The following is a 27,361-nucleotide window of genomic DNA, read 5'->3' as shown; positions in this document are numbered from 1 at the left end:
TGTGTGTGTGTGTGTGTGTGTGTGTGTGTGTGTGTGTGTGTGTGTGTGTGATGGCTCAAGATCAATTTAATCTGGACTCAGTTACAGCCCAGATTCACACACACACACACACACAACCTCTCAAATGACAACAAACAAATACAGGATGGACACATGCATATGCATTCTTTCAACAGCGCTGCACACACACACTCATAAGCAGGGACATTGTGTCTCTGTGGTGCCTAATCAAACGCACACACACACACACACACACACACACACACACACCCTCTACCCTCTCTCACACACATACACACAAATGAACGTCTTTTTAGCCAAGCAATGTTGTGCTGAACGCTGCTTTTGAAGTGCAGGCACCTGTGGTGTAAATGGACCGCCTCCCCCCTCCACTCACCCATCTCTCCCCTTCCTCCTGCTCGCTCTCTCTCTCTTTACAAATACACTCTCTCTATAGTTCTCTCTGTCCTCTCACTGTTCCAGATAGAAACACTCCCCCCTCTCCTCCTCTGTGTTTTTCCATCATTCCAACAGGTGTCCAGCTCCCATTGGTCAGCAGGACATAGTGAACACGGTGCTCATCTGAATAAATGTAGATGTATTCATCAATATTTAGCATTCTGTAACAAGAGTAGACGTTCTGTCTCTTGGTTTTCTCTCTAGTCAGAATCAATGTCATATTTCTACTTAATGGTTTCCAGCACATTTTCTGACTACAGTCCAGCCAGATATCTTATGACTGGACTGAATAAGATCTACCTGTGGTCATGCTGTGGTCCTGCTCTCCACAGTGAAGTGCCATAGTCAGTTATGTGTGGTTGTATCTGTGCATGTCTCTGATGGTAGTTTTGTTTCTGTGGAGTGTTTACAGGGTTGCTTTCTAGTTTTTCAGTCCACCGCTTTGCCGCAGACTGAAATATCTGAACAACTGTTGAATAAATAGCCATGGAATTTGGCTCAGGCATTCATGGCCCCCAGTGGATGAACCCTGACAACTTGGACAGATGCTATCCTGCCTATTCCTGTAGTGCCTCCATCAGCTGGACATTTTGGGGTTTTAGTGGCATGTTGAAATGTGGTGAACATATTCATGGCCTCCAGAAGGTGAACCATAAAGACTTGTCTTGCGGACCTACTAGCAGGTCAAAGTTTTCATTAAACCTGTGCAAGTCTTAACATCCATCTGATGTTCATGGTTCCCAGAGGATGAAGCCTAATGACTTTCATGACCAGCAGGTTAATCCATCCATCCATTATCTATACCGCTTATCCGCCAGGGTTGCGGGGGAGCTGGAGCCTATCCCAGCTGACGAGAGGCGGGCGAGAGGCGGGGTGCACCCAGGACTGGTTGCCAGCCAATCACAGGGCCACATACAGAGATACGCTAGCATGCAAAACTCCACTCAGAAAGATTCCAGGTTCAAACCGGGATTTGAACCTGGAACCTTCTTGCTGTGAGGGAACAGTGCTAACCACAGCACCACCATGCTGCCACCAGCAAATTCATATTTTTTGGATTTTAGTAACATGTCCTGACAACTTCTGGAATTGTTGCTATGACATTTGGTATGATAATTCATGTTCCCCTCAGGTTGAATTGTAATAACTTTAGCGATCCCATTACTTTTCATGTAGTACCATAACCAGGGCAATGTTTTAATATGGCCAACACTTATGACCACGGACCTCCAAAATTAATGACATGCCTATTAGCCTCAGCTGTATTTAGTGTTTAGTCCTAATTAGCAACTGTTAGCCTATAAACATCAGCATGTTAGCATGCTGACATTAGCATTTAGTCCAAAACACTGCTGTGCCTCCGCTGATTGCTCTCTAATGCAAAGCACATTGGCTTTAGCTAGAATTAAATGTGCCTTGTAAATAAACATTCGTCCCTGTAGGACCACAAAAGAGGGGGATTAAACTGAGCGAGGAAAGTGAGCAAAGGAAGACAAGCAAAGCAAAAGGAAGTATCATTTGAAAAAAGAGGAGGATTTGAGGGGAGAGGGGCCAGGGGTGTGAAATGGATAATTTACATTCGTGGGAAATGTAACTGAAGTGAGCATGAGATCTAATCATGTTCAGGCATTTACTTTTTTCTGTTCAATTTAACAAGGAAGCCAAGGTATCTAGTCCTTTTATTTTCTGTTTCCAATACAGTAAAAAGCAAGTGTTGGAAAGAAAGTAAGTAAGAAAGAGAGAGTGAAAGAAGGGATACAAGGAAAGGGGGAGAGTTTGGAACAAGTGTGAGATGTCAGAAAGCAGAAAGAGAACTCATAATAAAGAGGGTTATGAAAAGAGACAAAGGGGGACAGACCACCACAACAGAGGTTAAAAATGGAACAAAGTGAGGGACACATGGAAAAGATGCTGCGGAGAAAGGGAAGACCCCCAACCACTCATTTCTCTCTCTCTCTCTCTCTCTTTCTCTCTCTCTCTCTCTCTCTCTCTAGTGACAGCCAGATCTTTCTCTCTCCAACGCAATGCCAAGGACTCACAAAGACACATTGTATAAAGACACACAGGCATATTCACTGTCTCTCCACACACTGCCCCCTCTCTCTCTCTCTCTCTCTCTCTCTCCACACACACACACACACACAGACACACACTAAAGCATGCACAGTACACACTCTAGCTTTAATAAGAAAGGTCTGACTCAGTCAACAGCAGCAATAAAAACTTAATCAGATTACTCGCTGCAGCGCTGCTCAGATTTTGGCCTGAAGTTGCCGACAGTTCACTGGAGACCGGACCAGTCTGTCTCCATAACATCACAGGGTTTATTGTCGATGTGTTTAGTAGAAAATCTATCATATGGGCGTGTGAACAACGTGCTGATTACAGTTCTGTTTCCCCAGGACAGTCATTCATGGACAATGCACATGGATATGAGCAAGAATTGAAATTTGCTGTCATGATACTTCTATTCATTAAGGTCCACTCTGTCCAAACAATTCAAGCTCCAGCTGTCAATGACTACCCCTACGGCCTCTCAATGCTCCACATGGGGGGGACTAAACCTAAGATTTTCACTCTCCTACATTGTTGCTGTCTCTGCATCGCTGCAAAATAATCCTATACTGTCATCTAGTGGCTGCATGGCAACACTACCCCTCCCTCTGTGTGCAGCGCTGGCTGGATTGAGCAACACTTTGGAATGTGGATGTGTTCGTTTCAGCTTCATTTGTATGAATACTGGGGGTGTAGCCTACCTCTGTGTGTGTGCACACCTGTCTCTATTAAGCATGGGTGTATTTGCACAAGTGATTCAGGGTAAAACCGTTGTGTGTACAGTTGGCTAATACATGTATGTGACACAGGCTAAAGCAAGGTACTCAGCTCAGAGACACTGATTGTGATTCCAACCTGAAATCACGACAGCCAGTGAATAGAATATAGAAAATATAGAATAAAGTACAGTAGATACAATTTAATACAGATCTTCTGTGGTGGCTTCATACGCTTGAGTATTTATTATATTATCATAATATTTTATTTTACGTGTTAAATCCATCATGCTGTTTGTTACATAAGAATTGGAAACACTTTTGCTCTGTGTGACAAATTCTTGGTCAGAGGATTCAATTTGGCTGTGGGTGTGTTGGCATTAGGTTGTTTTTGGCTTCAGGGGTCAGGGGAAAACATAGAGAATAAAAGACTATAAGACTGTGTCTATAATGATAAAGTGTAACCTTATTCTAATGAAAAAAAGATTTGAACAGATGTATTATCACACAGACTGCTCGGAGACTTTACAGTCCCTCTCAGGTTGTTGCCCTCTTGCTTTGGCTCACAGAGCTGCCTGCTCAACAGGGACAGCTCCACGGTTCCCCCCTGTGGGGGTAGGCCTCCTAGACTCCTGACCTCTTGTAAGAAACAGAGGCAAAATGTCTGAGGATGTCTGAGAGTTCTCCAAATGCAGCACCAGAAGTCCATGAAAATATGTAGACAAAAAGCAGGTGACGATGCTTTGATGTCACTTTCGGTCACACTACAGAAGAGGAAGTGGAGACTGGGAGTAAACAACAGAATTAGTCTCTTCTGCTAATGTTCTTACTGTACATGTGTTTGCAGTGCTCAGTTTGCCTGGCAGTGGTGGAGATTTACATGTAAGTACAGATACTGCACTTAAGTACAGATCTGAGTTCTTTCCCAGTTTATACTTCCACTCCTCTATTGTTCAGAGGAAAATATTGTAGTTTTAACTGCACTGCGTTCATTTGACAGCTTTAGTTAATACTTATTTACAGATTGTGGTCTACATCAAAATATATGATCATAGGCAGAAAAAGGCATCCCAGCACCCCCCCACATATTGTGTTCAGCCTCTCTAACAGCCCCTCTATGGTCCTAGAGATAACCGGAGAGGTAAACACACTTAAAATGTGTCATGATGGTGTCTTGTGACAACTTGAAAGAGAATGTTTTGACTACTCCTTCAAATTTTCAGCAGGACTTTTGGAGCTCTGTTACTGACATGAATCACTAAGCCCTTTGACTATGTGACAAAAAATGTTAATGTTAACTAGAAAGTGCAATTTCTGGAGAAATTGCGGTGTGAATGCTGTCTACTGCCACCGCCATGCCGCTCAGGTCAGGATTGCAGTGTAAGTATAAGTACAGTGTTGGGCAATAGCAGATCTGCATCATGTATCAGACTCCCACGGTGCTTAAGCTCAGGGACATTTACTGTAGAATCCAATAAGATCCGTTTTATGGCTATCTGAAAGCTTGAGATTCTTAGAGAGATTATTTGAACTCCCACACATCACACAGTAAATACTGGCCTTGTACCTTTTCACTCTGCCTAGACTGCCACAGTTTTAATATTACATGCTAACGTCATACTGGCCTCCCTGTGGCCTCACATGTGGATGTTTAAGTTATTGTGTGTGTGTGTGTGTGTGTGTGTGTGTGTGTGTGTGTGTGTGTGTGTGTGTGTGTGTGTGCGTGTGTGTTGGTCTGTCTGTGCTTACTCAACTGTAAGTTTCAGACATGCTAACTGAATAATTCAGGTTTTTATGTCTTGTTGCCATGGTTGTTGGTGAAATGGCTTCTTGGGCCGGTACAACACACACACACACACACACACAGCATTATGAGCAAGTTGACAGATGTGAACACCCCCATACACACTCCAAAGGAGGGAGAGGGACATTATGAATTCGCCCCCCCCCCCTCTCTTCACACTCCCATTATTATTAAAACTCTTGTTATTAACCAGCCTGGCTGGGGTGCGGGGGTCCCTGCTGTTATAACACAATGGGCAGACTGTGAAAAAATGTGACTGGTTTCCTGTTAATGGAACACCTCCAGTGGTCTTATCTCTGCCGTAGCCTCCAGATGAAGAATAAAAGTTAAAACTAGAAAAAACCAGCTGCTCCAGCTGCTTCCCACTACGGTACTCTGTGAAATTTTAGAGAACAACTACTTTCACAAACACGGACTAGACTTACATATAAAAGTCATTTTCTGTATATTAAGCAGCATATCTTGAAATCTAGGTGTGAAATTTGGCCTGTATGCATTTCACACATTCCAGAGGAGGCGTTTTAACTGTAGTTAAATGATCATCCAAATGTTTGAAGCAGTTGGAGCTCTGGGCAATTTGTGTAAATACTCTGTGAGGACAAAGTGCTGCTCAAAGAAGTGCAGGCCCACCAGGGGTGTAGAGAATAATGGTTTGCCTCTGGCAGGCCAATGGTGAACACAAAGACAAATAATAAGCCAATTAAAGAGGCAAAAAGTTTGTCAGGGGTTGGGCTGTTCAGTGGGACACTGTGGACAAAGACTGGAGCCTGTTAAAGTGGGAGAAGAGGAAATCAAATGTCTTTTTTTGATGGTTGGATTTCATGCAGTAGAACATTTCCTCCCAACTGTGTTAAAATGAGACCAGTAGGCTCCGGTGGGGGGGTCCTGTGAAAGTTCAGGGAAAGAGGGGGTGGGGCGCGTGTAGGTGAAAACTAACCTAATGTTTAAAAAAAAAAGGGGGGGGGCTGGTTTTCAAAGTTGTTTCTTGTTTTCCTTTTTTTCAGTCGCGCGACGTCGGATGCGCTCGACTCCAGGCGGAGCGCGCACGCACCTCTCGTGGGGGGAGAGAGAAAGAGAGAGAGAGAGAGAGAGAGAGAGAGAGACGTGTGATTTCTCTTTGTACTGAATGAAGAGTTGAGGCCGGCTCTGCTTGCTGCCCTCTCTTTTTATATAAGCACACTTTGCATGCTGTAAATAGCCCAATAAGCCGGTTACTCTTTACGTTTCTGCGTAACCGGGCCCCGTTTGTTTGGTGGAAGCCGCCAGCGTCCCTCTGAGCGATCCTGGACAACAAAAGCATCAGGTCCAACGCTGTGTCTTCGGGGGATTTCAAGTCACACGTTTATCAGCCGGGATTTTCTCAGTGCGGAAAAGCGAACAGCCGCACGTCCTCACGCCGCTTCGCCTCCCACCCGTCGCCCCTTTCTCACTTCTGCACCTCCGGGAGGGATTTTTTTTTTAAATATCCCAAACCGAGCGACCATGGCTGCTGTAACAAGCCCGGAGACGAGCCCGCAACCCCGGGTATATTTCCAGACGCCGGCCGGCACCACGGAGGAACCGGAGACACCCGTTCGGAAGCAGGGACGCGTTACCGTCAAATACGACCGTAAGGAGCTGAGGAAGAGACTGAACCTGGAGGAGTGGATTATCGACCAGCTAACGGACCTCTACGACTGTGAGGTAAAGACCCGAACAATAACCGGCCTCCAAACCGATCGAACCTATCGATCAGGCGCCTCTGATAAGTAATTGGGCTCCTCGGTACACCCCAATAAGTCCGTCTGTCTGTCCAAACTGTTGATAAAGAAACATTAAGAGGCCCTTTGTGGCTGCTTTTGGCCTAGCCCCGCTTCTTGTGTAGCCTTTAGTATGTGGGCCATATGCATGTGGATGAGGTAATGAAGACGGAGAGTCAGGGGAGAGTGTGACCATGACAAGAAATCCTGTCAGGCGTTCATACAATCATGGATGAAGACATTGTGTTTAAACTTCAGCCGCCAGTCACAGGTAGGCTAAATGTAGCTGATGCAGCTTTATAGCCTGATCGTGAAATAGACAGCCCCTGCTCTCTCCTCTGATTGGCTGAAGCTGTTTTAAAGCACACCTGTGAATTCATTTACTCCAGCATGAAAGGAAATTATCACTATTATCATTCTTTAGGCGTCAAATACATTAATTAGGTGATTTTTGAGAGCTGTTGGGGTGCAGAGATAAGTTAGTGATGTTTAACAGGAATAATCCAACATAGAAATGAAGAGAAATAGACTTTTTGTGTGGTTGTGTCTTTGGTTTCTGAAGGTTGGGCCCCATGTTGCGTGCCCCCTCCCTCCTTTTCTTACCCCCTCTAATTGCAGTTTTAAGTAGAGCAACATGTTGGAGGAAGTGGGGGGCAAACAAGAGACAAATGAGGTGATTCTGATGAGTCTGTGTCTGTGTGTGTGTGTGTGTGTGTGTGGGGGGGGGGGTCCAGTCATAAATCTCATCAGGGCGCCCCTTATAATGAACTCCCTGACTGTAGTGATGACTGTGCATAACGGTGGCGGCTTAACTTTAGAGCCCCTGTGCATGATCTCACATCAAACCCTCGGCCGCGGTGACAGCCGTGCGGCTATAACGTGGCCTAGAGGCAGCTGTGGTGTGGCTGCTGGCGTCAGTAGTCGGTAAGCTCATGTGGACTCTACTGAGCTGGCATTGACCCACATTCTATTCCTAGCGTGATGAATATAACGACTTAACAGGTTTGGAGAATTCCTAGTAGGTTAGTGGAGAGAAAAGCCAGGATGCTGGTTGCTAGAAGCACAATGACGCATGCTTACGCCAGGTTAGGGTGGTGTTTAGAGCACAGAGAGGCTGCTTCCCACAGCCCTGTCCTGCAACTTCACGATCAAAACTTTTCTTCATCTTCACCCTCCTCTGAGGCACACAGACATACAAAGGAAGGGGCTGTCTGCTGCTATAATGGTGGAGCTGTGGTCTTGTTGCAGACAGGTTGGCCATTAACAACAGAGGCTCCTCAGGGGGTCTGGCTGCCTCCATATGTAAACCTGGAAGTCCAAAATCCAACCTGCTGACAAACTGTAGCTAACTGTAATCAGACATTCTTCCAAGGCAGGTTGAGAATTGATGCCTCCATTATCAGCTGGTGTGACAACCACATTGTTCTCTATCTGGTATTTCTGTTTGTATCCCACCGTCGGTGAGATTTGAATGGCCATCACAGGGATATCCCATGAGGTGTGGGTAGTAATAAAGGAGCAGAGACACTACAGAGACTCGCATGCCAGCAGAGGTGATTAAATAGCCTTGAGAGGATTTTAAAATCAATGCGCTTTGATTGTCTGCCAATAATGGATTAATATGCTGTGCATTAAAGCCTCACAGAGTCAAAAAGTATGAGTACAATCTTTTCAGTGCTGTGTTCTAGGATGACCTTTTCTAAAACACCAGAAGACAAAGTGGTGATTCACATCCAGATCATTTCAGAACCTGTTTGGGATTATAAAAATGATCTTATTTTTAATTCATTGTGTGCTGCAGGAGCCGAGTGATTGATAGCAGACAGTGCAGGCTTTCAAGGATAAATTAATTCAGTCATTCACTAATCAACTCAGTCTTTCAGTCATGCATGTTTTAATACATAGATGCTTCATTGTTAGTCTGCTTTATAGCCGAGCAAAGAAAGAGTCCAAAAAGGCGTCGAGGTGAGAGTGAGACCTGGATTGTAAGGATTTATTGTTGTCAGATTACAGGTATATCAGCTTATAATCAACGTAAATGGGATAATAAAGATTTAGGTCACATTTTTGGACGCACATCTCACATTCATCTCCAATGATGGTGCCTATTTTTTTTTTTTTGCTTTCATCCACAGTGGTTCCCCCCCGTTTTCATTGTCCCGATCCCGTCTCTGCCCGGGCTGTTAGACAACAAAGAAATTAATTTACAGTGGGTTCACTGATGGAGACACATTGGGCTCATTTAGACAGCGAAATGTGGAGCACGTGCTACTAAACAGTGTGACTGGAGAGGCAGCTTTAGTCGGTCAGGGCGCAGAGAGGGTGCTGGGAGAGCCCTGCTCACTGACAAAAGGAATGGAGCATGTGGCCTTGGATCTTACTCCTTGTTTTCCCTCTCAGCCTCCCTTTGCTTTATACTTCACTCATTTTCCTGCCTGTCTTCCTGCTTCGACTCATGTCATAATCCATATTTTTATTTTTCACCCTTCATTATTTCATGTCTCCCTTTATTCCTCCCCTCTCTTGGATGCACATTTCTACTATTAATAAACCCACATGGAGTTTGTTCAACAGGGAATTCATAATGAGCTATTTTCTCCATTCATATAATCCCTTTAAACATGCCACAAGCAGTCAGCCAGTCATTTCTGCCAGCCAGCTTTTCAGATATACACCCAGCCACTTAGTCAGCCTATCAGTCAGAGTTGCTATGGGTAATAGTGAGGAGCCGAACTATAGTATGATTCCATGGCAACAAGGCTTGTTAAATGTTTATGTTGGTTAACCATGCCATGGAATAAAAAAAAAAAGATTGTGACCGTTTAGAGAAGAAAGCTTGGTGAAATTCCTTCAAAAGCCCTGGCTTTCATTATTTTTCCCTCAGAGCAAGATTATAATTAGAACCTTTCAGTCATTGTATTAGCTTCAGTGAATACCTGCAGCTGATGGTAATGTGGCATTTGGTTTGGTTTTGTTGAGCTGTCCAACAGAGCAGTGATCCCAACCAGGGTTTCTTGTACCCCAGGGGTACTTCTGCAGTTGTCAGGCAGTGTGACAGAGCTTTAGTTAGCAGATGAGTCTAAAAAGTTACTTAAAATAGAAAAAATCAAATAATTAGTGAAAAGTAGTGAAATAGGTAAATGGTTGAAATATTTAGGTAAAAGTAACAAACTGTTGAAACAGTTAGCTAAAGGAAACAGATAAAAGTGTAAATAGTTATGTAAAGGTAATTGATTAAAGTGTAAATAATTAGCTAAAATTGGCTTCTGCCAATTGTAGTACAAATACAAACTTAACCAACCCAACCATTCACAATTTAATTGTATGAAAAATGTATTGTTTTAGTACCCATATTGTTGAATATCCATAGAATAGCCTCCAAATCCCACAATTCCTGCCCATCTCACAGTTTATATTCTAAAACCAACTGTAAACTGTGTTGGTTTAAAAACATAAATCCTAAACCAGCAGGAAATGCTCAGATTTAAGCGGGTTATTGGGCACATAACTAAATCAGGGAGTCTTTCTTTGAGGATAGATGCTCCTTTAAATTGTGTTCATTTCCTTTTGTTGTTATTGAGCCTCCAGTCTATTAATGGCTCTGTATATAGGGTGCTAAGTGAATTTGAGCTTACTCTGGGGTAAAAGAGAAGTGGGGGCTACACTCACACAGTCCACAACTCCACTTCAAGTTAAAATGATCAAATTTCACTCCAGCGTTGGTATCATTTCCATGGTAACTGTGCTGTTAAATGTTTAATTGGCCATAAAGACTTATTTTCTCTCAGTTTGCTGTATTTTCTGCTGGAGTTGACCAGTAGCTACATAGTTAACAGTGAGGCGAGGGGGCGGACCAATCCCCAAACTCTAGGGTCCTACGTGGCCACACACACACACACACACACATGCACACACACACACACACACACACACACACACACACATGCACACACATAAACACAGATGGGGATACGAGTGAGAACAGAGGCAGGATTGGTGCACAGGAATGCAATAAACGGGGGAAGAGAAGGGAAAAAAAAGCTAGAGGGGATGGCAAGAGGAGAAGGAAAAAGTAGTAGGAGTCGACAGGCATGTCAGAGAGGGGGAAAATGTTTGTGTCCTGTGTTATGATATAAACTTAAGGGAGAATAAAGAAAGTAATATAATGGCAGTGACACAGCAGCACTGGATCAGGCACCGAAAACAATCCAATGACTTCTGACAGCTGAATAAATGAACAAAATGACTTCCTGTCACCTTGGGTTGAAGGCATTGTGGAGCAGGGAACTACGTTGTATGCTGCTTTTATTGTACAGTTAGAACAGACATTTTCGCAGCTTAGAAGGTCTGACATGACTCAGGGATTCCCCACATACAAGCCAGACAATCCATCAGAGCGTAAATCCACTGCAAAGTAGTTTTTAACCTTAGTTGTCCTGCTTGTTATTTCTTTACACTGCAAATCGATGTGTCTGTGAGCATCATTGAAATTTTAGAGATCGACATATTTCTCTTCAATTTAACAGATTTATGTAAAAAAATAAATAAAACTAGTAAATAAAACACATCAACGTCACTTCACAAGATGCAGGAAATATAACCGTGGGAGTCTTAATCTGTATCCTTCAAAATAAAAGTCTCATTCAGTACAACAGCACTTCTGGATGTATGTTGTCCCCATGGGGAAGTTTGTAAATGGATTATTTCCTAATTATGTTGCCTCATTTTCACTCTAACTGTGCTAACAGCAGACAATATAAACAAGTGATGGTTACAGTCGGGCCAATAAAAACACAGCATGGTGTTGAATGGTCTGTGCAAGGAAGTCGCTCAGATGGAAGTGTGTTAGTGGAGGCCTAACTGTAGGAACAGCTGTAATTTCATAGCTTTGTCAGTCATGGATTAAGTTGACCTCCTTTAGTCACTGCAACAATGTAAAAGGACACACATACGGAGTAGTCAACATTGGCTTAAACCCTACACTTAAAGGACTGAATACCAATCAGCATTACCCTGTTTCACTCAGTGTGCGTAAGAGGGTGACTACAAAGAGTGGTTGTTACACAGCAAGAGTGAAAGACTCCAGTGTGTCTTTGTAAACACCCCCCATACCAGCACACACACAAACACACACACACACAGACATGGACACGCACACATCGTATTAATAGGTTACATGTGGTCCTACATGTGAGACACACAGCTCTTTTCTCGTCTGATTGAGAGTGAGTCAGCATGTACTGTAGCCTGACCGACTGACTGACCATGTGAGCGTTTTTTAAGCCACTGACTGAATAAATCATCCAAGTTAGGGAGGAAGAGGGCTGCCAAGAATATTGTGAGTGAGGGAATCTAGGCGTGTGTTTTGGTTGGTGTGTGTGTGTGTGTGTGTGTGAGAGTAAGATCGGAAGGAAGTAAAGAATGCCAAGCGAGGAGAAGGCATGGATGAAGAAAGAGAGGGATGTAGGGAGAGAGAGAATGAGGGATGTGAGTCACACGGGGGAATGTTTATGCATGTAGTTACAGGAAGTGTGTGCGGGATAAAAGGAGAGAGACAAACATGCAGTACATAGGAAAATATTAAGACGCCACTTTCACCCAAAAGAACAATGTACAATCGTTGCACACACCTGTTGATCCACACAAACACACACTTGTTTCACCATCAGTCACTCCTAATTGATTCTAATAGATAACCATTCACGTATTGTGAGTATATTTAAGTATATTTGACTTAAAGGTACCCTGTGAAGCACTAGTAGCACTATGGAGCAATGTGTTATAAAAATTAATGTAAATACAACTTTGTCTTCTTGCAGTTGATGGACAACCCTAGTGGATAGAACACATGCATCCATGTTTGTTTGCTATTTGTTGTTATCCTTGGCGTGCCCTGTGCCATGTGTCAGCCAGTGCAGCCCGTACACACTGATTGTCTGACACCTTTCCACCATGTAAAACCCCCGGTATCATGTTTCCGCACTAGCTGAGCCTGACGAGCCTGTCATTCCATCCTCTGTCACATAGGTTAGGCTGTCAGCCAAGTGGAAAAGCTTCAAGCAAAACCATTTTACCTCGATGATCACAAGCCAAGGAGGGCACATTGGGAGCGCGATTACGAAACCCGGCCGCCTGCAGCAACTCTAATGGCGAGCTGTAACTAGTTTAATGTCATGAGACAGTTAACGAAGTTGAAAGGCTGCTATATATTCTATCCTCCTGCTAAACAGCTGTGTATACTGTGTGCTCACATTAAATGGTGAACGCTTAAGCTATTAATATCTTGTGCTTCCATAAACATAATGACTGTGATGTGCTGAAGTACTCCTTTGCTCCACTGCTTGTGGTTTTGAATGTTCTACAATGTTTGTTTCAGACAAGCACAAGACTGACAAAAGTGCTATTTATTGTCTACTTTCTGATTTATGCATTTGCAGACTGTACATGTGCTTCTGATTGCTGCTTTATTAGAGCTTTAGCCCCCCCAAGGAGGCTTTTAAAAGTGGGTATAATAGTGATGCAGTTTGGTACTCAGGCCAGTGTTGCTGCCGCATGTGACTCCAGGGTGTTGTTGGTGTAATAGTGCTTTTTAAATGAGAGATGAATATGAGGTTTTGTTGATGTGTCTTTTCTGGCCTCCATATTTAAACAATGAAACGGACAGTTGATGCCAACTGCCTGCAGGTTGAATGAGGCAACACAGATCCACTCAGGAGTGTATTTTAGTCCCAGGAGAAGCATTAGAGCAGATGCCAGTTGAGCTGCTGGTTAACTGCAGGAGCGTATATGTCAGTGAATGGCTTTATTCACTGTCTCTGATTGTGTTGTGCGTATAATAGGTTTTGTACTTGTTGTGCGGCATTAACAGACTGTCTTCCCTGTTAATATTGAGAGAAGTTGATGGATGGCGTCAAACTCAGGATGTGATTTTTAATATGAAATAGCTGTAGCTTTCAGCAGGTAGTAATAGACTGAGCAGACTGTTCGGAGCTGTGGCGCTGTGCTCGCTGACCTGATGTCCTTCTAAACAGGCAGACAGCCACTGAGAGAGAGTTTGCCAGGTTAGGCCACCGGTGCCGTGCTGGCTTCATATATCCTCCATGATGTCACCGCTGAGTGAAACCCAACTTAAGCTTTCGTGGTATCACGGTGCAGAAGAAGTCATGTGACAGGATTCTTGTGCTTGTCAGGGAAAATGGTTGAAATGGCGTTTTGGGAGGAATGGATGGATGAAAGATGTGCGGACAGATGGACAGAGAGCTGGGAGGCAAACGGACAAACTGGCAGATGAGGCGGAGGAATAATGTTACCAGTCACTTTCAGTAGCGAGTCATAAATAACACAGATAGTCGTTTCCTTTTACATTTTGAAACTACACGTGTGCTGCATGTGTGATCTTTGCTTTGAGGCCCAAGTTTCTTTCTGCAATTTGTATTTAGTCCCTGAGCAGGAAGGAACAGCTGACCATATTTGGGCAAAGAGTTTATTAACAGAGGTGAGAACAAGTTAGTGATTCATCAGGAAGGGAGTCAGTGTCTCTCACGTACTCTCATAATGTTGGAATTAAGACCATTGAATGAACAAAACAGCATGAGTCCATCACCTCTTGTCCCTGTTCCATATTAGAAAATCTGTCACGGATCCCGTAACATAACGACTGCAGTCGGCTTGATTCCCTCCCAATAAGTTGAAAAGTATCCAGGCAGAAAAAAGCGGCCAAAATGTCAACAGAAACTTCCTGTCCAGTTGCCGTTCATGCCTACAGGGGAGGTGTGTTTTTATGTTCAAAAAGATTTTGGGTGGATTATCACTTTAATCTGCTTACAGTTGATTTCTGCCACAAAACACATTAAAACTGTTTAATCCTGCAAGTGAACAAACCTCAGAGGAGAGTAATTGAATCACCAGGCGGCTAAAAGAAGAAATTCCTGAAACACATTAATGATATAACCGCCGTCTGCTGTCCACCTTCTAAATAAAGATAAAGTCCAGAAAAACAAGTGAAACAGCTCGTTTTTTTCCCCGTTTTACTCATTCCTACCTAAAGTTTCACATTTAATCTTTAACATGTTACTGATTAATGTAGCTGCTGAGGAGAGAGGAAGCAGATGTTGGATTTCAGGGTGTACTTTTAAAGGTTGTGTCGTGTTTTAAGGCCCAGAGTATATTCTCGCTCAGGACAAAAGCATGTAGTTACAAACAGACAACCTGTAAGAAACTAATATAGGAGATATAATAGTAGAAATGGATTGATAAACAGTGGGTGAAACAGAGGGATCATTCAGAAAAAGTGCCTCATCAGGTCTCTGCCTTAATCTGCTGGCGTCTCCCACATTGTGTGTTTTTATCCTGCAACTGGTTTGGACTGAATATAGAACTGAAGCAAAGCATTAATTTATCAGATTACCCAATATGCTGCCAGTGTTCAGAAAGTCAGAGGCCATGTTGGTGATTGATCCGCATGAAAGACTTATAATGTTCTCTAATCCCTTTTTCCTCTAATCCTCTCAATAATGGCAGAACGAATTAAAAGGCTCCGCAAATAAATGCGGACGTTTCTGTGGCAAAGAGGCTGAAAACGAATGGAAAAAAACATCCAAATGGAACCTGATTGACCTTGTTGGTTTGCCAAACTCCACTCCTGCCTATAACTGCCAGAATAAACGACGTGGAGAGAGAATGTTGGTCTTTGGTCGTGTTAGAAGTACTTGCCAAGAGTGACATAATGATAATCTGTTATAATCCTTGTTTGTATGCATTCTTATTTTAATCTGCCCATAATCTCTTCTTTCAATCCAGTTGTACCAGTTATGACTCATCTGGCTTGTAGCAGAGGGGCGTGTGTGTGTGTGTGTGTGTGTAAAATTGTTTCTGAGTTTTTAAAATTGTTTTCTCGTTCGGTCCCGTGGTAATTAGGAATTGATGGAAGAAAGACGGAGGAAAAGGAAAACTCTATTTGCCAAAACACCTCAGGCTATTTTTCCCAGTGTTCCTAAGATGCGTGCACACGCTCGCACACGTCGATATCGGCCCGCATATGAATTTGTGGAGCATCACGATCCCCTCCACAGATCGGTCCTCTGTTCTCTGCCGCAGGAATGACAGACTCAAGAGGAGACGGAGAGTGGAGGTGGAGGGTGAAAGTGGGCACTTGAGATGCTGTCTCGTTCGCATATTTCAGATGGATGCATTAGGGATTTTGTAATTAGAGTGGGCTGAAGAGAGAGATGGATGGTCTTTGTGTGAGCGAGGGAGGAAAGAACGGTAGAAGCTGGGTCTCCGTCCAAGTATTTTAATGTATAAGTGAAAATTGAAAGCAAAGGTTAAAAGTTGGCAGCCAAATGTCGGTTGTAGATCTTCTGTCGCCTTCCTCTGCCACCTGACATACTCTTTATGTTGTTTTTACTGTATTTGCATTTGCCAAGCGGATAGAAATTAATTACATTTTAGAATTTTTGTGCAACATTACAAGACTTGGCAGAAATGCTCCTCTTATTCTTGGGTGATTTTACAGTTTTGAGTTGTTTCTGCCCCACCCCTCCCCTAAAACACCTGTCAAACACACCAGTGACCCTGTCTTTACATTCTGGTTAAACAGTAGCAAATGGACAAAGATTTAAAACAGACAAATGATAATTTTGCCAGTTTTCTCTTTAAATTTTGGATGGAATCAGCCAATGAAAACAGTGTAGTTGGCAGCGCCAGTAGCAAACTGTTGCCCTCATGTCATAGTCAGTAAGCGCGATACAGCGGCAGAGCTCCAGCGTTGGCAGCACCGTAGGGTTGCCAGCACAAGTCTTCCCGAGGCTGGTGGTGACCCTGAGGGACGAGCAGAGTGTTTTCCCGGAGAGGCCGCAGCAAAGACACATCCAGTCAACACACAGAAACCACTGAACCGTTGAGTCAGGCCAAACAAGCTGATGTGTGAATCATTCAACCGTACCACAAGCAGCTATGACTATGGGCAGGTTTTTGGGGGGTCAAAGTGAGTGACATTCTACATTTTAACTCTCCAAATAGATTTTTGGCAGTGTGTGTTTGTGTGTGTGTGTGTGTGTGTGTGTGCACTCTGGGTGCAACCAGGCCAGTCCATGTCTATCAGTAGCTCTAGGTTCAGCTAGCCATTCCAAGGTATCACTTTACTCTATATTACTGAGTCTGTCGACTCTACTAATGCTATATATATATGCTATTGTCACCTAATTGCAGTGCAAGAACTACCAAAACTACTTAGCTTGCGTCCTAATTATAGTGATGAATGTTTCCTGGCATCACATGAAGATCCGTTCTGTGTGCTCGGAGCCTGCCTGGTCTGGCTTTCTCCTCTGAAGCAACCCACACAGGGCTGGGATACAATAGCATGCCCACATCACTATCACCAGACTCTGGAGGCTCTGGTTCCCTTTAACTTTACATGGCAGAGCCGTTTGCATATTAACTTATCTCTCTGGGGAGATAGCAGGAAGGCTGACAGGGCTGCACAGTCAAAACACACGGAGGCTCTGGTCGGATGTGCGGCATGATGGGTGCATACTGTTTTGTTCCCACGTCCACGGAGGTGCATGCAGAGATGCATTGTTAAGTTGGTTTGTATGAGGACATTTGTTACAAGAAAGAGCACAATCTTGGAAATGTAAACCCTTACTGTAAGCTGCAGTGTGGCTGACAGAACGATGAAATTATAGTTCCTAATCTGACTGTAAGCAGTCTATAAAGAGGTTGGCGCAGTTCAGCCATCTTGCCTGCGGCTCTTTCTCTCTGTTTTTCATATGATTCAAAACAGGACATCATATTCTTCCTGGGAGGAAGTACATCCAACTGATTAGACGTGCAATAGAGATGAAGATCGACCACACACACATGCACGCACATGAAAAGTGCACATAAGCACACACACACACACAAGATGCCACATGCACACTCCAGACTGGATTAAGTACATTGCATTGTATTGATTATGGATTGTTGTGGTTTCTGTGTGTGTGTGTGTGTGTGTGTGAAGCCACATATTCATTGCAGCAGTCAATCACCACTTAGATTAATTGTGGGCACACACACACATACACACACACACATGCAGATACACACTAGTAATACTAATGTCACTCTGTCAACTCTGCCCTCTTAAAATGTTTTTCTTAACACACACACTGACACACACACACACATCCTCACAAACACACACTCAGCCAGCCACTTCCCACAGATATCTTCAACCTCCCCCTCCTCTGCAATCCCCCAAGGTCACGTGTCCAGACAGGAAGTAGCTGAGTGCGCTGGTGTTTTAACCCCTTCAGTGTAAAGGGGAACATTAGAGACCTTTTTATGTTTTTTTAAAAAGAGCTTTATTTTCTAGGGTCACACTTTGAGACCCAAACTGGTTCTTGGAAGAAGAAAATGTGTCAGAGAGGCGAGCGAGCACTGTCTGTTACTGAGAGAGCTGCAGATTCCTGATAAGCACTCGCGTGAGACAGAGGGAGACAGAAAGAAGATGGAAAGCAGCAGGCGATGACTGACACAATGCATCCCTAATCCCTACACCCCCGTTGACCCCTCTGTGACGCCCTCTCTCCTGTATCGTCTCTCGTAAGTGGTATCATGCCCGGAGCAAGGTGGCCTGAGCCCTATGAAGTGCCCTATTACAGACGCACTGAGGGTGATTTATACGAGCTGCACAGAGTGGTGATGCCAACCAGGGAGGAAGGGCATCGAAGGAGACATAAAGATAAAGAGACTGGGGGGGAGAGCATGACAGGAAGCAGGTTCCAGCACAGTATTTTTCCACTACCTCCATGCTGGTCTCAGCCTCTGGGTGTGTGTGTGTGTGTGTGTGTGTGTGTTAATCAGATGACAGTAGACCAAATTACAAGATCAGTCACAAGGGTGACTTGAATTATCACCTCAAGGCATCTTTTTAGCTTTCAACTTAAAATATTTGGGTCCGGCAACTATTGTAGTGCCCCTCTGGTGTCAAAATCGGACACTTAGTCATAACGGCACGTCCGTGACCGTGCACAGCAGTAGCCTGCAGGCATTTGCACATTATCTACCAGCATGACTCTTCCATTAGGCGTAATTGTGGAGTTTTCCAAATCACAGTAGCTTGTTCTGGAAGGACGTCTAACACTTTTAAGTTTCTACGTTTTAGTGATTGGTGTTGGCTTGACTGTGTTTATTTAATAAACAGGCCTGCACATGTGTACGATGTGTGAATTATGTGAATATTTGCAGAAGCGTGTCTCATCCTGAGGACACCGCTGTCCTGAACTTGAGCAATACAGGATTCAGTTTTTGTTGTGGGTTAAACACAATCATACTTATCATAGTAGTGTATGGAGTCTGTTATCTCTTCGTTTTTATTCATCACTTTGTTTTACCTCTTTTTTTTTTTTTTTAACCTGGATTTCAAATTTCATCATAATGTTCTGTTCTTTCAACAGAGCTTTTTCATTGGCCTGAAGCCACGCTCCTGTTTTTCCATCCCTGCACTCATCTCTTCAGTTATTTCCCCTCGCCCTGTCCTTCAGCACACCTCAGTGGACGACTTGCACCAATAATCCCTTTTCCCGATCGCACCTAACTAATAGCTTTGAGTATAAACTAGGCGCTGAATGATTTGTTGCTCAGGCCTTTTTGATTTGATCCAATATAGAAAGATGATTAAAGCACAATCTCGTTCCCTCCATTAAAGATTCTTTGTTGAGTGTAAATAGGGTGATAATGATAATAAGCAGATGCTTTGTCTTCAGACCTTTCGCTCTGAGTACATAGACCAGCTGATCCAAACAGCACCAGCACCATTCTCCTGGTGCAGGTGTTAGCGATGTGGAGCTGTAAAATTGTAGCATGGACGCAATGTTCTCTCAGCTGTGAGAACCGAAACACACACTCACAGTCAAATAATCTCAGCTATGCCTGTGCTGACGGTACCTGCAGGGTGGTTATGTGTGTGTGTAACTTGTCATTGTCAACATAACACACACACACACACACATTTTTTGTACCTGTGTCACCGCGCCAAGCCAACCAGGCTGGGGTAATAATTTTAATGGAGCTCACACATACACACACACACCTCCTCACCTTCTATGCAATGCAAACACACATTTAAACACTTTTTAAACACACAATAGGAAGGGAGAGGCACATTGTGTCGCGTATTAGAATTTGTTCTGTGTGTGCATGCAAATCACGTGACAATCTCCCACATCTCTCCACAGCTATTAAACCAAAGGGGAAAGAACATAAGATTTAGTACGAAGTAATCAGGTTTATTCAGTCAAATTAAGCGCACACACGCCGAAATGGGAGTGAATGGTTATATTGTTTAGCGCCACGTGGCCTACTTTTCCTACTTCTTCCTCTTCCTCCTTCCGCCATCACTTCCCTCTGCCTCCACCGAATGCGGCCAAAACATTGTTCTTGTCTTTGTAGCAAAGTGGGCGAGTGGCCATCCCGAAGTCTTTTTATATCCAGGTTTGTTACCGAGGCAGCAGGAAAGCAAAAGCAATTCATCACCACTGTGTAGTACTTTATGTTTGAATTACTCTCTTCTATGTGCTCTCTCTCTCTCTCTGGCCATTTTTCTTGCACTCACCAGTTCACACACACACAGTTTACATAGATTCTATCACAGGAGTCAGTCATGTAGCGTGTTATCACTGGAAGAGACATGCTGTGTAATCCTTGTAGGTGGCCTCTGTGACCTACTTACACATGAAGCTTCCCTCACTGATAAGGCTTATTTCCACCTTATTACCCTCAATATGAAACTGTGCTGTCATTCTGTTATCCATGTGTGTGTGTGTATGCAGATTTTTTTCCCCCTCACATCTCCTCCTCTTTCACCGTGTGCAGCCTGCAACTACATTATGTGTGTCTCCGCTGTTAATAGCCACAAGTAAATCACAGTGGCAGCACTGGAAGTTTTAATCAGATTTGAGGTCAGTTAGAGTACTGTGAAATCAAGTCAGTCTGAAATAAAAACTGTTGATACACAATGTTGTGTTTTTTTTATAAATTGAGTCAAGTCTCTGATAAAACTTCCCCGGAGAAGCTCTGACTTTGTCTCATTGCTCTTTCTCATCACTTCCCTTTTCAGAGATATTCTACAGTAGCCATGATAGGCCTTTTTGTTGCAATACAAGGGCGCTGACCTACTTGTGTGTGTGTGTGTGTGTGTGTGTGTGTGTGTGTGTGTGTGTGTGTGTGTGTGTGTGTGTTTGTGTGGTTTCTGTTTTTCCGGTGAGCTAGCTGTATCTGGCATTTGATCTGTCCAAGCCTGTAGCCGCTACACATCCCCCTGTGAGAGGAATAGTACTACGACCTACACACACACACGCACAAACACACACACACTCAAGCTCGCTCTCATACTGTCACATCTGATTCTGCTCCGTTCTGCATGCAGCCTCCAGACAGACAGTGTGTCTGTCTGTTGCTCGCTGCCTGTCTCGGCCTCATTGTGGTGGTGCGTGAATCATATTTGCAAGCCTTGTCAGGACAACCATAATTAAAAGTAAAAAAAATGCATAAAATGGGTCTGTGTGTCGCTCTCCAGCATCACTCTGTTCCTCGGGTGATGCCGGTGGTTCAGACTAAAGGTTTTTTGTGATGTGTAATTCCAGTTCAACTGAAAATGGTGCTGGAAACATTTTTCTCTTTACAATAAAGGCTTTAAATAAGAGCGGGAGTACTTACATTGGAAAATAAATGGATTATTTGGCTGCTTTTTTGTCATATGATTAACAAACTACTTTACTTTTACCTGGTTTCATAATAAAGTACATCAAATCTGTGCAAAAAAGAAAAGAAATTAGCCCCATATAAAGTCTACCTGACCAAAATGCAGCTTTTATAATTTGCTGAGCTCATTAACAGTGTGTGGACTGTTTTTGTGGCAAAAGGCGACAATCATTATCTCGCTGGGTCTTAAAAGGTTCAGTGCTCAAATAGTTGCCTAATACAATCCTGAGCTGCATTAACAGAACAAGAGCGTAAAGGCATCTGTTGGCAAATGAAAGAAGATTAACACATTTAATTTGCTTACAACTATGGTTCATACGGCTGCTCGTCTGGTTAGAAGTCCTATTTTAAACCTTTAACTATCTGACGCTGACTGATACATAAAAAATTATTTTTCCAGTGATTCATGATACAGCCCCCCCCCCAAGTGAACACCTATGAACACCTACTGTATGTATCTGCAGACAAACTGCAGATATGTCAACAAAACACCCAAATGAGGGAATATCTCCTGACATAACGGTGCTCATTTCTGCAGTGCAGCTTCAGAAAAGTGAAGAATACATGCCATAGTGCACTGAGGGTGTTCTGGAGGCTCCTGGTGGTGCAACACCGTGCTTATTACTCGCAGCTGCATCACTAAAAATTGCACAGTTCCTTCCTTAATAAAAAAGCCAAAGATGCTTTCGGATGCACTGAAAAGATTCCTGGTTCAGGATAAACCAGATCTCTTTACCTCCAGGACTCTGTGAATTGTTCCACACTGCACTGCTTTGTTTACAATCCTGCAGCGTGTCAATACCTTGGAGCCACCTCTCAGTCCAGATCAGAGCTGCAGCCAACAGTAAAACCCCCTCCAGACTCCAGACTAGTTCACTAAGTCAGTCTGGGGGATTGTTTTGGAAATCTTCCCTCGTGATTCCCTGCTTTCTTTGTGTCTCCTCTCCAAAGCCTGTCTTCCGGCCTTTTTCAACATCCCTCCCTCCCTCCTCTCTCCCCCTCTCGGTCTGCTCTGCTCAGCTGCTCCCTCTCCTCGATATGCTCCTTAACCTCTTACCTTCCTTCCTCTGGGCGCCCCCCTCCCTTGCAGATTTAACTGTTTGTCTCTCAAACCATTATCGAGTGAGCTGTATCAAATGGAAGCCAGTGTGTATCGCTTATGCTTTTCAGGTACATTTAACAGCAATTTAGTTACGTTTACCTTGTGAGCGTTCCACAGAGATACAAAGTACAAATAACATGCTGTTAGTATAACAAGAAAAGATTTGAGACATTTAAAATAGAATAGTCTTATTTTTCCTTCACTCGCTACAACAAAATAAATTTGAAATTGGGGTTTGGGAGACAAAAACCCTCCTCGATTCCCCAAAGACTGAGCAGAAATCAAAGAAGTGAGTTTCTGTATCTACTAGTTTCCTTTGTCGTCTCGTCTTTCTCAGGGTTTCTGTCTTAGCTTTCCTTACTGCGTGTAGGAGCACGTGGAGCCCATATGTTGGTGTGTGTGTGTGTGCGTGTGTGTGTGTAAATAACAGACAGCTTCAATATGTCTGCAGTGTGAGCATGTGTGTGTAAGTACACCTTTGTGTCTGTCTTCCGAGGCTTGTAAAGTTTAGAACGTGTTTGAATAAGTGTGTTTAAAGTGTGTAATTTTGCCCCTCTGCAGCTTCAGCTTTTGTGTGTGTGTGTCTGTGTGTGTGTGTGTCAGTATTTCCGCACATTTTCGTCTGCGTTGATGCTTACAGCATGTCTGCGTGTGTGATTTACTCTGCTGACAGTAAGTCTGTCTGTCACCTCCAGTCTCTATCTCACACACACAGGCTGTCCTGCTCAGAATTAAATCCTTATACCCCACCCTTGATACACACACACACACACACACACACACACCAGCACAGACTTATTAATGCCCATTTTTATAATTCTTTAATCCATGTGTGTGTCAAAAAGGATGTGTGTGATGTTGAGGAGGTTTCACTTGGGGGGGGAAACTACCATTCGGTTAATGTGACCCACAAATGTGCACACACAGCATGCTGTGCCAGTCTGTGTGTGTGTGTCTTAGAGAGAGAGAGAGATGGGGTAGGGGGCAGTCGGGCAGGTGCAGAGACAGCTGGTGTGGGCAACTCTAACCGAGGGGGAGGACGAGAGCGAGCGAGAGATTCCTGGAGAATGACATGAATATAGGGTAGCAATTGAGCTGCAAAAGAGGGGGAAACGAGTGCTTGTCGGAGAGTGTGTGTGTGTGTGTGTGTGTGTGTGTGTGTGTGTGTGTTGATGCCAGTGGTGGACCGCTTTGATAGCACACACTGAGCTAGTGTGTTTGACTGAGACAGATGGAGAAACAGAGAGAGAGAGGGAGACTACGAGACCACTTTCTATAGAGACAGATTAATCGGAAAAAAAGAACCGATTGGCATGAGGGAGAAGGCGCAGCGAGGAAGGGAGGGAAGGAGACAAAGACGAACTTACAGTGAACCCACTTTTCATTTTTATTTATTTAATAAGCCACATATCTTCAGGCCAGCGGCTAGTGTGCTCTTAAACTTCAGTATCAGCCAATAATTGCTTTGCATAATTAAAGGTGCATTTTCATTTATTTCTGTTGAAATGTTTGAATGATGGATAAGGATGTCAATAAATGCAGATTAGAGCCTTTTGATGCATCAGATGCAGCCGCTTCTATCTGATGTTAAAGTAACAGTTTGACATTTTCAGATATATGTTTATTTCCTTCGTTGCTCAGATAGATGAGAAGATAGACGCCACTTTCATATCTGTACACTAAAAATGAGGCCTCATCCAGCAGCAGGTTAGCTTAGCTTAGCATAAAGAATGGAAACGGGGGCAAACAGCTAGCCTGGATACGTCTGCAGAGCCATGCAAGCTCATCCACCCTTATCATCTGAGATCATTTGAAAATAGCCTTCTTCTTGCCTGTTTCTTTGTCTCTCCTCTCTTCTCTCTGTCATGTACAACATGTCAGGCAATGGGAGGACAGCGCCCTCTAGTGTTCACAGGCTCACACTCATCAGTCTCGGTACCACGTCACGCAGGCAGGCAGAAATGCCACACAACCTAAACACAGGGACTAAGAATAGAAAAGATGATGTGGGTTTCTTTCCATGTGTCCCTGAAAAGAGATTCACCTCCAGATCCTCATGAACACTGTTCAGAACCAACTTCTTACTGTTTTTTTTTTTACATGGAATCGTGTTTCTTAACATGCTCTTCTCTCCTCCTGGTGCATGTTTCACACAGGAGGAGGCCATCCCAGAGCTTGAGATAGACGTGGACGAGCTGCTGGATATGCCCAGTGATGTTGAGCGGGCTGCCAGAGTCAAGGTAGGATACAGATGTCCGCCTCAGTCAGAGCATGTAAGGACACACAGAATGACCAACCGCACATTCAGACTGTCTTCTGTTGCTTTGCAGGACTTACTGGTCGACTGTTTTAAACCTACTGAGGTGAGTGTCCCTCCATCTACCCCCCACTACCTCGTCCTTCCACACTTTACCCCCCCTCTACACACAGTGGATTGTTTGTCTCTGAGTCCCATTCATGTGTTTTGTCCCTCCCGTCTCCCTGTAGGACTTCATCTCAGAGCTGCTCGACAAGATCCGAGGGATGCAGAAGCTCTCCACGCCTCAGAAGAAATGATGGCGTCCCACCTCCCTCACCCTCACACCCTTGCACCCTCTCTTCCTGCTCAGCCCTCACCTCTCGCCTTCCTGCCGCGCTTTCCACCGTTTTTTTTTTTTTTTTAAACTTTGATTCATCCCTTTCTCCCTCCCTCGTTGCTTGGATACAGCCCCATAAATTGCCTTTATTTTCAGCTTATGCGACCTTCCCTTGTTGTTTGGCGGACTTCCTTCTCCAAAACTATCAGTGGAGGAGAGAAAGTGAAGTAAAGAGCGCGTAATAACCAGGCAACAACAACAAGCGATTCATTGGTCTTAATCCAGGTGCTCTCCTTCCTCCCCTTTTCCACTCCTGCTCCTCCTTCACCCTTTACTCCTCTTCCTCCCCGTCCCCCCTCGCGCCACCCCCCCCTGTCTGTCTGAGGAGGAAGAGGAGAGGAGCTGAGATGAGATGAGCCCCGTGATTGCCGAGAAAGAGCGTGTCAAGAAAAGAGCGAAACGATGAAGGGGGAAGCAGCCAATCAGCTTGCAGCAGGGCCTAATCAGTGCTTATGTCTCTACCAACGAGGGGTGTAAACTTGTAAATGATCCAGCTACAAACCATCATTCTATGTTTTTTAGTTCAGTTTGAGGGCACGGGGATATTCACTTGACTTTCTTATGATTTTAAACATTTTTGGGGGGTCCATGCAGTCTTTTTAGATAATTCTCCCCCCTCCTTAATCCGAGGCATTTGCTACAGTGGTGCATTTAAAGACTGTCTGTTTTTTTGTGTGCGTGTATCTGTTGAAAACTCTGCACTGTGTCATTTTGGGAAGAAAATCTGAACCTCTGACCACAAAGAATAACATATGGTATATCTTTAGAGGAAAATTTGATCCCTGGAAATAGAGGTTGAACCTTAAAATAGTCACTGGTTGGCTGCGGTGGTCATACGGTCCAACTGATTTTCGAGTTAAAAATCTTCCTTTGAGGCTAGAGCAGAAGTAGGTTCTCTTAGGTCGCTGGAATAGGATTTAGATTTTTGGAGAAAAGTAAGTTTTTTCTTTCTTCAAATGCGTGGTGCAGCTGTCAGAGAGGCTCTTCAGAGGCCGCTGCTGCACATACATGTACGTCTGTGTGTTGCTAAATGCTACGTGTGCGCGTGTGTGTGTTGCTACATAATGTACAGCAACATAGGAGTGTTTTTTCTGGCCTGTATATTCTGCTGTTCTGTACGACAAATTAGATTGTTAGTATAGGACTGGTTCCTGTTTGGGTTTTTGTTTTTTTTGGATGCATTTTGTCACACACACACTGACAGGGGGACCCCGAACAAAGCTGCCTTGTTTTTTTTAAATCATTTCCCCTCTCTTTTTCTCTTGTTCACCGTCTCCTCTTTCATCTGTCTGCCACATTGTTCTCTGTGTTTGGCAGGCGTCAGTTCACAGCTCTCTCACACACACACAGAAACTCTGAAAATGTCTTTGGAGCTCTGTGTCAGTGTAGAGACTTTGTCCTCTGCCTGTCAGCAGACCCACCAATGAGACATCTGAATGGGAGGGATGGCGGGAGGGAGGGATGGAGGGAGGGAGGCCTCTGTTTTACACTGAAGCTGTCTAAATGCATTCACCCTTCTCGTCTGTCTTTCTCACACACACACACACACACACACACACAGGCCACCCTCGAGGCGAAGGAAACGGAAACACATTAGCAAATACATCTGCCTCTCACACAGATGTGCACACACACACACACACACACACACCCTGGTGCTGAGAGAGAAAGAGGGAGAGAGAGACAGGTCCCACACTGCAACTGCCAATCATCTCCAAGAATAAGCCATCTGTTTCTGATCCTGAGCCAATCAGATCAGAGACCGGAGCCCATCGGCCAATAGGAGATGCAGTAACGTTTGCTGTGATTCCTGTGGCCAATAGCTAACACCTGCGGTGACAGCAGACCTCCACTGTCTGTCCCTTTCTCTCTCAGTGCCAACACACACACACACACACACACACACACACAGGCCCATTTTCATCTCGTTGCTCTGTCATCTCTCCCTGGCATCCCTTCCCTCCTCCTCCCTTCCCACCCATTTTCATCCTCCTGTCCACCTTTTTTTTTTTTTTAAAACAGATGTTGCCTTAGGTATTATTTATGTTACACAAACCAAATAAACGGGAGACATTCATTTTTAAAAAGGTAACGCACACTGCTAA

The 27,361-nt window shown here is 44.1% G+C and overlaps 1 protein-coding gene and 1 long non-coding RNA gene across 2 annotated transcripts in view; one reads left to right on the top strand and one right to left on the bottom strand.

Moving 5' to 3' along the window:
- Window positions 1–10,706, bottom strand: part of LOC139222978 (uncharacterized) — a 56,081-nt gene extending 45,375 nt beyond the window's left edge. Inside the window, exon 1 of the long non-coding RNA XR_011585947.1 lies at window positions 10,667–10,706. This is a non-coding gene — a long non-coding RNA (uncharacterized lncRNA). The remainder of the gene's footprint in view (window positions 1–10,666) is intronic.
- ppp1r14bb (protein phosphatase 1, regulatory (inhibitor) subunit 14Bb) lies at window positions 6,210–25,657 on the top strand. The gene is made up of 4 exons (XM_070854899.1): window positions 6,210–6,717; window positions 24,777–24,860; window positions 24,951–24,983; window positions 25,108–25,657. The coding sequence occupies exons 1-4, from the start codon at window positions 6,517–6,519 to the stop codon at window positions 25,174–25,176; spliced, it is 387 nt and encodes a 128-aa protein (XP_070711000.1). The 5' UTR covers window positions 6,210–6,516; the 3' UTR covers window positions 25,177–25,657.
- The last annotated feature ends 1,704 nt before the right edge of the window (window positions 25,658–27,361 follow it).

Source organism: Pempheris klunzingeri, chromosome 23 (assembly GCF_042242105.1).
Source record: "Pempheris klunzingeri isolate RE-2024b chromosome 23, fPemKlu1.hap1, whole genome shotgun sequence".
In the NCBI taxonomy this organism is placed as follows: Eukaryota; Metazoa; Chordata; class Actinopteri; order Acropomatiformes; family Pempheridae; genus Pempheris; species Pempheris klunzingeri.
The sequence above is the reverse complement of the archived record's forward strand: the minus strand, read 5'-3'. Positions and strand labels throughout refer to the sequence as shown.